The sequence below is a fragment of the Scleropages formosus genome, chromosome 16 (genome assembly GCF_900964775.1).
Source record: "Scleropages formosus chromosome 16, fSclFor1.1, whole genome shotgun sequence".
Classification (NCBI taxonomy): domain Eukaryota; kingdom Metazoa; phylum Chordata; class Actinopteri; order Osteoglossiformes; family Osteoglossidae; genus Scleropages; species Scleropages formosus.
The window spans coordinates 16,398,207-16,410,976 of NC_041821.1; the positions used below are offsets into that span (position 1 = coordinate 16,398,207).

The 12,770-nt window shown below is 43.4% G+C and overlaps 1 protein-coding gene across 2 annotated transcripts; it reads left to right on the top strand.

Moving 5' to 3' along the window:
• Window positions 1–11,560, top strand: LOC108933594 (uncharacterized). 2 transcript variants are annotated; one of them, XM_018750771.2, is made up of 5 exons: window positions 1–487; window positions 1,981–2,180; window positions 2,592–2,682; window positions 6,777–6,872; window positions 9,282–11,560. In XM_018750771.2, exons 1-5 carry the CDS (start codon window positions 443–445, stop codon window positions 10,635–10,637), a joined length of 1,788 nt encoding a protein of 595 aa, XP_018606287.2. In that variant the 5' UTR covers window positions 1–442; the 3' UTR covers window positions 10,638–11,560. The 2 variants fall into 2 exon arrangements, with proteins under 2 accessions (XP_018606287.2, XP_029114939.1); XM_029259106.1 differs by lacking the exon at window positions 6,777–6,872.
• Window positions 11,561–12,770: the final 1,210 nt, after the last annotated feature.

Below are 12,770 nucleotides of genomic sequence, written 5' to 3' on the forward strand. Positions count from 1 at the left end.
GAGCAGATATTGCCTAGCGCTGCTCCATCCACATCGCATCAGCTCGGTCACATTCCACCCACATTATCAACGTTGCATTTGTCTTCGACTAGGCTGCTGCATCCGTACCCGAGCGGCTCAGATACACCCCAGCAGCGGGTTATGTCCGCAGCCAGGTGGGCTACGCGCGCATTTGACCGGCACCAGCTAGAGCCACAACAGCTGGGCCACATCAGCAACCGCTGGGCGGGTTCCGTCTTCGCGGTCGAAAGTGACACGTGCGGATGCCCTTGGATCCTGCGTCGACAGGAATCCGGCCGCTGTCTCCACGTCCTGCGCTACGCTGCTCGTGTCCCATGGTAGTCCACCCCTCTCCTAGCCCCCACCAATAAACTTGCTCCCCTTCTGCCGGAGCCCCGCTTCCGCAGATTCCCAGAAACCTCTGCTGCCGTTTGCCGCTGGAATGGGCTGTCGGCTTTCCGGCGTGTGGCTCAGGGATGGCATGGAGGTAAGTTCGTACCCTTGCGTACCGTGATCTTTCCGCCCGTATATATCAACGTGCAGAGGTGTTTGCAAGCGTATGCATGTTACCACCTATGTGTATGTTTGCTTGTATGTTCGCAAGTTTCTTTACACACGGCGGGTACGTTTGCTGTGTCCAGGTGCGACTGTCAGGGTTCATCCATCATCATGTGTGCCATCATCACGCATGTGCGCATGTAGACGGGTGTTATTGTTTTGAGCGCGTAGGGAGCAGGTAAAAGGTGACCGTTTCATACCTGTGGGCACAGTGCAAACCTCACTGGGAGAGTGACGGCAATCACGCTGCTGGATTTGTGTGATCCGGCTCATCTACACGTATGGGAATATGTACGCTGTGTGTGTGTATCCAGACATCCCTGCCAGGCACAACTTCTGGGCCAAGGGCACATTGCATCACATCTATTTGGCCGCACAAAGCCGGAATCGTAAGGGCGCCGTGTTGTCTGGGGGTGTCCGAATTGTTTTTCCTCTGCTCGCATGATGCATCCGTATGTGTAGGTGTGCGTGTGGGCGCGCGTGTGTGCGCTCACGGGCGTGCAGGCGCGTTGGATGGCGTCCGTCTCTCAGCGATGGCGCGCACGATCGCATGAGGCAAAAGTGACTTGCGCGCACGTATGCGACCAGTCAGCCTCAATCATACGCAGAACATGAACACACACACGCGTATTTCTTCCTCTCTCCTTGCTCTCCCGAACACCCACTCGGGGTGAGCTACAGGGCATGAGTCACTGCAGAAAGATCCCTGTCTGCGCTTGTGCGCATGCAGCTTCCAGCAATATTTGTTGATGTGTGTTTTTATGCGCTGTGTGAAGCGAATGCCAGTTTATGGCAGTTGGGGTACGTTTGTATTGAGGTGTTTGTGTGTGTGTTCGCATGTACGGCGGGATGCGTTTGTGTGTTTGTGACTGTACGCGCAAGTATACACGGAATAAGACTTATCTTGCTATATACAGTATGTTTGTGCAGATACGCATGTGTTGGGTCGCTTGATGTATGCAGTGGCGTTTCTGTGTGTGTGTGATACAAAGTGCCAGTTCCACCGCTGGTGTTATTCCCTCCAGGAAGTGCAAGAGAAGATCAGCTCCTGAGTCACGTTGATGGGATTTGGTCGGGTTCCAAACACACTTATGGAGGGAAAAAAAAACACGCAGGCTGGAGCGCAAATCCGTTGCGTGATAATGGTTTCGTCCTTTAACTGGCAGGAGGACGGCCACATGACGTGGAGGTGGATCCGTCGGTTGAGGGAGCAGCACGGAAAGGGGGATAGGGGCTAGACCGGCACAGCACTCATCTAGGGTGTTTGCTGGCAAAAAAAAGCCATTGGAATTCTCCTTTAAGGCCCCCTCTTAACACCGTGCAACACAGCCAACTTGTAAAAAAAAAAATTCCCCGAAATTGTGGGTTTTGCTGCAAACTGCCAGCTCCGGGCATAACCTTTCCTCGTCTTTCATCCCGAAGGGAAACGAGCAGGACCTGTCCCATGTTAGCCAATGGCATGAACTCCAGACCCTTGGCAGCTACGGGCAGACAATCGTGCAGATGGAGGAGCAGAGGGGGACCTCGGACTGCAGTACTCAGACAGAACGCCTATGGGAAACCCTTAGGGGCCAGGGGATCATAAAGAGTCCCACCCCGCTCCTGCATACCTGCACCGACAGGTAGGAAGCACAAATGTCCAGTGTTACAGATTCGCTCTGTTCTGCTCTGGTGTTTCAGTGGGTTTCCAGAAAGATCTCGTTACAATATTCATCTTAGATTCAGTGGGCATTAATGGGTTAGTGTGTAGGCCTACGCTCAAACATTATCTTTACTAATACCGATGCTCTTATGTATTTTTGTCATATTGCAACAAAGTTACGTGACGGAAATAACAGAACTAATTGTGCAAGTTACTCTGGAAGCTCGTTTACTCAATGGCACCTGCGTATGTTCATTTTGTGTGCAGATCCATAAAGTTCATATGAACAGGGTCTTGATAATATTTTGGATTATCTAAGCCTGTATTCTGAAATGGCCTAATTTCTAATATTTTGGCAACAATGAGAGTGAGAGACTCCCTTTCCTCCCAGGGCCTGCTGCAGTCATGTGCTTCTGTCAGGTGACCACTACCTCCCCACGATCTCTCAAGACATAGACGCCCCGTACAGTCTGCCGTACCAAGTGAGTATCCCACTGAGCGATACATTTTACTGGCTTTATCTGTGGGGCCGCAATGGGCTAGAGCCCGATTTCATCGCAAGGTCAAAGGCCAGAGCTTAAGCAGTAAACGAAGCTTGTCTGCATCTATATGGCGTGTGAGTGAGAGAGAGAGAGTGTGTGTGTGTGTGTGTGTGTGTGTGTGTGTGTGTGTTCCACTGATGTATGGATGAGTGACCCAGTGTAAGTCTTTGGGTGCTCTGGTTTCCTCCCACACTCCAAAGGCATGCTGTTCAGGTTCCCCCATAGTGTGTGAGTGACAGAGAGAGTGTGTTCCACTGATGTATGGATGAGCGACCCAGTGTAAGTAGTGTATCTAGCAGTGTAAGTCACCATGGTGAATAGGGTGTGTGGGCTGGTAACACTATGTAGAGTTCATTGGAAGTCGCTTTGGAGAAAAGCATCTGCTAAATAAATAAATAAATGTAAATATAAATATATAGGTATCTATGAAACAAATTCAACCCACAGACTTTTTCAGTTTGTTACTGTTTTACAACAGTAGATCTCATGACATTTAATGATGATTTTTGACACTGGTCAACCAAAAAAACTCTGAAATGCAAACATGGAAGTACATTTCTATAAATCAGTTTCAAATTAATTACAAAATTTAAAGCAGAAAATAACAGTGCGTAAGTATTCACCCCCACCCACTACGACATGCCTGAATCAGCTAAGGAGAAACTGTTTTAAAAATGCGTTATATTGAACAGAGATCACCTGTGTGCAATTAAATTGATTCATTGAATGCTATAAATACACCACAGCTGGCTAGTCAATTTGGGAGAGTTGGTTAGTCAGTACTTATGCATGCAGTTATTATGTTGTGTGTATTTGTAATGAATTTATATTGTATTCATAAAAATGGTTTCATGCTGGCATTAAATAGTGTTTTTGTGTCGATCCGTGTCAGCAAAGACTAAACACATTTTTATTCACTGTTGTAAAACAAACATGAAACATGGTTCAAAGGAGATGAATACTTTTTTATTGGTACTGTATTCCCAAATCTGTGCCGCCGGGCACATATAAACACAAATAGATGTATGAAACATACACACACAGTGGACACATGTGAGGCAGAGTTACAGGATAATGAAGTCCCTCATGTCACTCCCACACAGGGAAAGATGGAGATCCCTTCTGGATGAATGTAAGAGGCAGCAGCACAGCTGCTGCTCTGCAGTTAAACCAAGCACATCCATTAGATTTGGTTAGTGCATTTATGTATTTATTTAGCTGATGCTTTTCTCCAAAGCAACTTAGAATGATTTATTCATATATATAACTGTGCTAATTTGCAGTAAGTACTCTGCTTAAAGCTGCTATAGCAGGAGGTGGGATTTGAACCTGCAACCCGTGAGTCTAGAGGCAGCAGTTCTAACCATCGCATCCAAGAGAAAAGAAGTGCTTTCACCGTGACAAGAGTCCATTAAAAAATACGCACTGCTAACGTAGGATCAACTCAGGACTGACCCAGAAACAGCCATTTGATGTTAGATAATTGTAAAAAAGACAAACTATTACAACGAAGCAACTCAAGTAACGGGGTGCATGGACCGTCGGTTGGATGCAACTCTTAGCAACCACTTGCGCGGTTTTCTAGGCACCTTCTTCTCCGTGTATCTCAAGGGTGCAAGCACACAGAAATATGTAAACTCCACACACCCTCAGATGGGCTTAAACCCATACCTACCAAGTAGTTCAGGACATCAGAGCCACCAGCTTTACCTGCTGTGCTACCACATACCTAGAACGAAAGAACTCATCTGAAAATTTGTTTGAATAAAAGTATTAAAAAAGTATCAGTTCAAACAACCACTTAAATACTAAACTTACTTTTATTCAGAAGATACTTTTTAAGGTCCCAAACCAATAGCAGTGTTAACAGCTACAATGTACAGTTTTAACTAATGGAAAAATATACATCTAGTTGGCAACCAGTCAATATGCATCTATATGCAAATATGCAATCTTTTCAATGAATTAATTCTGCTAAGCAAATAAAATTAGACATGGTCTATTGTACAAATCCAGTTAATACAGAATGGGAACTACAGTCTGATAGAATAGAATAGACTTTATTGTCCCATTTCTGGGAAATGTGTCTTGGACAACCATGACATGGCCAGTGCACAACATTGGACTCACATAAAACAATACATACCATAACATAAAATTAATAAGAAATAAACAACAATCAAATATATTAAAAACCTACTATATACCAGTCTAAAATCTCATTTTTGGAATTCTCTATTCAATAATTTAACCGCAGTTGGCACAAAAGAATTCTTATAGCAATTTGATTTACACATCAAAATTCTAAATCGTCTCCCTGAGGGTAACATGTTAAAATTCTCATGTAGAATATGTGTGTCATCAGCAGCAATTTTTTTTAGCGTGTTTTAAAACGGATATCTTGTAGAACTCTTGTATGGGTCGTTTCTCTTCCCACCCTATAATTTTTAGAACAGTATGTACTAGTCGTGCAAGTTTTGATTTTGGTTGGAGAGTCAGCTTTCCATACCATGCTGTAATACCATATCTTATCAAGCTCTCAAAAACAGACTGATAGAACAAAAACAGAATATTTTGGTTTACCCCAAATACTTTTAACCTTCGCAAAAAAAAATGTAGTCTCTGCTGCATTTGGGCATTCTTATTAATCGTCATTCAGCTGATACCTTTGTCCATGTTAACCTTCAGTGTTTGGCGTGAATACTAGACCACTTACCATTTGAAGAGAATGAAGAGAAGTCATTTTTACAGGAGCAATTCAGTCCAAGTACCCTGAAAAAATGTACTACAGCAGAAACGGGGATTCAAACACATGTTTAGTGTATGGTATGTTACATGTATAGTAAATCAGTTCAGGATTAATAGCTTTCTCAAAGGCAATACAACAGCAGCAGGAGAAAGATTTGAACAAATGACATACAATGTTAAATAATTATAAATGTAAAATAATTTCATAACATTTTTAAGTAAGCATTTGTTTGCTCTTCAGAACATTTGTCAGAACACTGCCCTGAGCTCATCATTTTGAGTAAATGAAAATATATCATTCACAAAAAGGAATAAATGATGATAAACAATGAATCAAAAAACTTGCTCACCATTACTGTTATGTACACATTAAATTAGCATATTAACCTCGGTTATAAATGCCACATGAACGAATTTTAACGTACCTTTGCAATTTTTCGAAAGCTCACAGCTAAAATTGTTTATTTTTCACCTCTCCAGTAGCAGTAATAAGCACATCAAAATATTTTCAACAAATACCGTATTTAAATAATAAGATAGTGTTATAATCTGAATACATTTTAACAGTTCTTTTCCAAAAATTGCAAAGACAAAGAGACATTTCTGTTCCCACAGTCCATATTAGCTTAATAAAAATAGGAATGAGAGATCCTCGAAGCCCATGCAACAAAAATTTAGACAAAGTGTTATAAAAACTCAGCTCCTATAGTATGGGGAAAAAACACATTTTAACTTAATATAATTATTTTATACTTATTCCCACATTTTTCTCAGTTCTCAGTCAAGGCAGGACAAAACTCAACAATAAACTCTGACTGCTTTGGAATAAATGATGACCAAGACAATTTTATCTGTAAAAGACAGTAAGGATGTGTTGTTTTTGGGTTTCTGGTATAAGGCGGTTGGTTTTCTAGAAAGTTTAACAAAATTTTATGTAAAATATTCAAAAGTAACAAAAATAAGGTAATAGGAATGTAACAAAGTAAAACGATTTTTTTTTCTTTATAAATGTGCTCAAGTAAAACTAAAAAGTATTAAAGCCAAAAATTATTACAGAGGAGTGGTGTGTTCATAGCGAGGAACATTATGCACCAGACGCTCGGCAACATTTTTAATGAGCTGGAGAGGGTGGGTGGCAGATGTGAAAAGGGAGCTGCAAAAATCTAGGCTGGAGAGAACAGGGGGCTGGACACGGAGTTGGATAGTACAGTGAGGAAAAAAGCACACTGGCTGTTTACTGTGAACTCAAACGCAGTCCTACTTTCACGCTACATTTCATGCTCCAGGATCCCAGGCAGCTGAGTGCGATACCAAAAGGGCAGCACTGTCTCATGGGTTGCTGCAGCGCCAATCTGGAAGAACCTGTCCCTTTCCTGACACAGGTAAGGACATTATCACTCCGAAACTGAAAACCCCTACTAGACCTCTTGTCTGATGTGATGAAGATCTGAATTTAGACTCTCGTTGTTACTATTTTTTAATATATATTTATATTTAATTGTTTTGTCGAATCTTGACGAAAGGGAACCGAAGCAGGAACATTTAGCCAAAGGTTTACAATTTCTGTCTCTACATTTACTGTACACTGTACATCTGCTATACAGCAGGGTAATTTTTACTGGAGCAATTTGGGATAAGCACCTTGCTCAACGGTACTACAGTAGAAGGTGATTTTCAAACCTTGCTCCTTAGATTCCAAGGCAGCAGTACTAACCTTTACACCACCCACTGTCCAGTATATTTTATTTCAGGTTATTTATTCATTTATCTGAATAAGCTATGACCCATTTACAGTGCCCTCCAAAATTATCTGCACCCTTGGCAAAAATGAACGAAAAAGGATAAGAAAAAATGTTTGTACTCTTAAAGCATGAAAGGTATGTAACCTTTAAGGTAAAGTTTTTCAAAGAAATATTAAGAAATATACAGTATTTTTCTCATAAACAAGTGTGTCATAATTATTGGCACCTCTAGAAACTGTCACAAACACAATGTAACGGAAGTGTATTCATGTTGACATTTTACTTTTTTAAGCACACTTGAGTCTTTCGGCGCTCCTAGGTGCTTATCCGTGACTTCCTATTTCAGTGGAATATAAATATATAAACTAACTTAGTCATCTATCAAAGTGGAGAATATTCGAGAATGTGAAAATGAAATGGGATAAAAGGTTGCGGACCTTCACAAGTCAGGCAATGGCTATAAAAATAGCTTAGCTTTGCACCTGAAAATACCCATCTCCACAATCAGGCCAATAATTAAGAAGTGCAAAATAACTAGAGGCAAAAATTTCTCCAAGAATCGCAGTTGGAGAAATGGAGAAGCTGTTTGCATTCTGGGCTCCAGCACTATGGTTAGATGCCACATTTATGTCAGGCAGCTATCGGAAGGCTTATCAGAAGAACACTTCTGCTCTCAATGAGAAATGTAAGTGCATGGAGTTTGCTGACCTTCACTAGAATTTTGATTGGAGCTGGGCTCTATTGTTAGATGAGACGAACACAGTTTTGGCAACAAAGAGCAGAGGTGAATTTGGTGTAAAAAAGGCACTGTTATGAAGAAAAGACCCTGAGCACCACTGTGATGTATGGTGGTGGATCTGTAATGTTGTTGGGCTGTTTTTCTTCCAAAGAACCTGGGGACCTTGTTAGGATACATAGCATCATGGGTTGTGTTACATGTAGATTTAGAGATTCTACATCAAAATCTGACTGCTTCTTTGGCTTTGGCCAAAACTGGGCTGTGGTTGGACTTTCTGGCGGGATAATGATCCAAAGTTCACTAAATGAGTTACCTACAGAATTTGGCCTTTCCAGTAGCCACCCCAGTCCCCTGACCACAATGAAAATTTTTAGGATGAGTTAAAGGAGCACTCACGAGAGAGGACCAAGAACTCTGAAGGATCTGAAGAGATTCTTTAAAGTGGAATGTTCTCAGATCCCTATGCAATGTGTTCTCCCACCTTATCAAACATTGTAGAAGAAGACTTCTCTGCAAAAGAAGGGTGCACAAAGTACTTAATGCAGGGGTGCCAATAATTGTAACAATCATGTTTTTAAGATAAAAAAAAATATTTTGTCTTGAGCAATGGTATGACAAACACTATAAAAACAATATCATTTTGTCACATTGCTAAAAATCAGAAACAATACAGTGATTTTTTTTTTTTTCCAACAGTTAGTAGTTTATTCTGGGTACTGTGGTAGGTGGTGAGGTTCAAACCCACAACCCTCTAAATCCAAAGTGGCAGTGCTTAGAGCTACACCACCTGCTGCCCCCCCAAAATAACTTGAGATCATGTAGAACAGTAGTTGCCATGGGCTAAGTCTAAACTTGATCCAACAAACATGAATTGTTCTTGGCAAAATACTGACAGCAAGATTATTCATTCAGTCAATTCCCACAAATTCCATCTGTAACACTTTGAACTTGGCTTTCGAGCAGAATCAGGAGCATGGATTGTGTTTATTGGCAAAATTATACGAAAAACAATGTGAATTTCTTCCATTTATAGATACCTATGTCACATTGACCCCATTTGCCTCTGTGGCAACTATAAAAATGGATAAATCATTCTAAAGCATTTTGAAGAAAAGCATCAGGAAAATATGTCTAACAGCCAGTATGTCTAAATGCTATTCCTGTTGGTATAACTTCATGCTCTTGTAGCAGTTTTTCCTGTTTTTAGCTTCGCCAATATGCCTTCAAGCTCAGGACAGGGTCCAGTAATGCCTGTTATGGGCAGTAGTTTGTGAATGTTGATGCCCACATTTCTTGTCTCTGTGTTACAGCCAGAGAGTGGAGATGTGATGCTAGAGCCCCCTACTGCACACCAGCTGCTCCTTCATGAGCTGGATAGCGGCCTGGGTTGCACTGATGGCAGCTTCCAGCAGGGGGATCTGTCTGGAATGGAGACGGAGGAGGATGGCATGGAGGATGGCACCAGCCACTTCGGTTCCTCTTCGTCCGAGTCCTTCATCTCGTCTGAGCTCAGCGACTCCGGGTTCTACAGCGTCAGGACGGGCGAGTTCCGCCGCTTCCAGAGGCTGCTGGAGAAAAAGATCAAGCTGTACCGTGCCAGGATGGGGCCACACAGGGAGTCCCAGTGCAGCCGCAGGGAGCTGGAGTCAATCCCTGAGACACTAACCTTGCAAGCCCTGGAAGTATACCACTCCCCTGGTGCACACCAGAGATGCCCAGCTGGGGGGACCTTACCCAGCATCAGGAGTCCCGAAAGCCCCTGTTGTAACCGAAACAGCCCTACGGCGGTTCCACCAGTGTGCTGCAACCCATCCTGTCAGCAGAGAGTTCCACCCCAGCATGCCCCCAAGGGTCTCATGAGAAGGAGTAGCACCCTGCACTGCTGCACATGCCAGGTTAGTGACAGGAGGAGAGCAAGCCACCCCATATCAGACTGCTACGTCAACTCCGCGATGCACCGCTGCCCCAGGGTCAGCGCAGAACTCCCTCATGGAGAAGATCTGGCCCAAAGAAGCCAGAAACACTGGAAGGTCAGCGTCATGCAGCAAGAAAAAGATCAACAGAGTGTTTTGCCTGGTGCAGGGTGCAGCGGTGAAGGCCCCCAACCTAGCAGCTCTGAGGTGGTGAGCAGGGCTCCTTCAAACCAGTGGTCAGAGCAGTGGTTTCACACGATAGGACACTCGCAGGACATCCACGATACTTGGCCAAAATCTGTGAACCGCTGCAGAGTGAGGGCAGGACCGTACAGCACCCTGGACAGCCACTCTCCCTTCCCAACGAAAAGCACGAGCAGCAACCCCCGAGCTCTGCGCAACCAGCTTCTCCGTGAACGTGCGTCGCAGCTGGCGGACGAGCGCGGCGGTGTCACAACCGATGATGAGACCCACGGCGAGGCGACAGCCGGTCGCTACTGCAGCCGGACCGAGCGGCGGCAGCAGCTGCAGCTGGCGCGGGAGCAGCGGCTGCAAGCGCTGAGCCGCGGTGCCGGAGCGGCGGGGCCCAACGTCCTGCTGGAGCTCAGCCACCGCAAGCTGAGTCGCCTGCGGAACCACAAGATGCTGGACGACTGGACTACAGTGCAGGAGCTGCTGACCCACGGAACTAGGATGGGCAGCAGGGAGGATGTTCTCTGCCCTGGATCGCTGCTGTCCGTGACCACGGTGTAACCGGTCAAAGTGAACCTCTGACTTTATGCAAGTCAGCAAGTCCATCAACACAACAGCTCTTTTCTTCTGAATTCGACGCACTGAATTTCCTACGAAATATGCTGCAACACAGATAATTTATGAGGGGCCAGTGTTTGAGTTTCTATCGCCTTGAAGCACAGGCTTGTCTGCTCTCTAATGAAAGATTTGAACCCACCAGTTAAGAGAGACTTTCAACCAGGGCAAGAACATTCTGTTCACGGTATTTTATACTCTTTCACAGCAATGTCCTGTTGTGACTGATTTATTTGTACTGATCCTGATATAAAAAAATATAATTTCCTGCATTATTCACAATTCATCTGAAGATGTTTTGGTAATTGCATTAGCTGTTTTTCACGAGAGAGGCTGAACCTATATTTGCATACCGATGTAAGTTTACAGTGGTTTTCAGTCTGTCATATCTCCTATCCTCTCTGTTAAGCTATATATTTTAAGTAATTTTTTTCCTGCTCGCAAGACACCAAGATCTGTCAGATCTATTTTTATTACGCTACAAACGCATTCCATCACACTAAATATTTGGAACCAGAATTGTTTACACTTGAAGCTGTGTTTACTGGTGAAAACATTGCTGGAAGACAGGTAGATGTGAAGGTATTTTTAGCCATGCTTTGTGGTCTCCTGTGATGTTCAAGCTTCTCGGGCCCCACAGAAAGTGATAATGAGAATGGCTGTCATATGCTGTGAAAGAACGGGATTCATTTGCAGTACATAACAGAATTTATCCTCAAATCAACATCTTCAGATGAAGAACATTACATCTACACTTTTCCAAATCTGCAAATTACGTAGGACTAAACCAGCCTTGACTTGAGAACATTTTCCACTATGGATCTATGGCCATAGTTAGTCCAGTTCACCCCTTTGGTGGAAACAGTCTCTTCCCCTTTTGAGTTAAACTACAACAGTTCTTTACAAGTGGTTGTAATTAAAATTATACATTAAACTGATGTTTCCTGTGATTGTAGCTTGGAATTGGAAATTTATGAGTGCAGAAGGGTGGTAATTTTGCAGGTGTCCTCTTCAGGTTTCAGATTAAGGAGTGTCTGAACTAGCCTCCCTTAGGTAGAGGTTATTTTTTGACTCCTGAATGAGTTAAAGACAGACAGATACAGAGCTGTCCTTGCTTGAGCAGATGCCCTGTACTACATCTGGATTTTAGGTATTTGGAGTTGGCTCTGGGTTCTGTGTTGCCTCCTTACGCCCTCATTCTCTCTAACAGACCCTTCTAATCAACCCTACCCTTCTCTCTTCAACCACCTCTCAATTTTATAAAACCTTTTATTGGTGGATTGGGTGCCCCTGATGCTCAATGTCCCTTAAATAAGCCTGCCATAGTAGCACTCTTATCTTCATCACTGACTCATTAGCGTATAAGGCAAGATACCCTTTCCAAAATCTTGGATCTGTGCAGCACCGACTTGAAGAGATGAAAATACTCTCTAGCTATTGTGGCCTTAAGGGAGCAGTTGAAACGTTAGTTCTCAAGGGGACAGTCACATTGTATAGCAGCCAGCATACGGCTTCTAAGTCTTGAGATGGTGGGGAGGTAGTGGCCACCAGAGAGTCGTATGACTGCGGAAGTCTCTGGAAAGGGAGTACAGTAGCTCATTGTCATGGAAACATAAAGAGAATGAAAGCAGGCTGTTGTGAAATTCCATCTTAGATAAATCCATATTTTGTCAGGGTCTGGGGTTTTCCACAGAAGAGAGAATCTCAGCTATTTCAATCTAGACAAAAGAATCCCGGTGAATACTGGAAGTTATCAGTCACAGAAGGCAGAAATTTAGAAGGCATGGAGGTTAAACTAGGCAGTTTACTTCTCCCAGTGACAACAAAAGAGTATTTAACTCTCAGGAATTCATGAAATATTGATGAGATTGATTCCCCCCCACATTCTAGGTGCAGGCTGTTCAAGTCACCCCTGGCCTTGACTTTGTGATACTTGTAAGACAGTAAATGACTCCATGAAGGTGAAGGCAGGAGGTAAATTTTGCTGCAGAGAGGTAAAAATGTAGCGTAAGAGTTTAAAGCCTTTAATCATTAAAGTTGTAAGGTGTAGACCCTTCATTGGAACAGAAAATACAACCC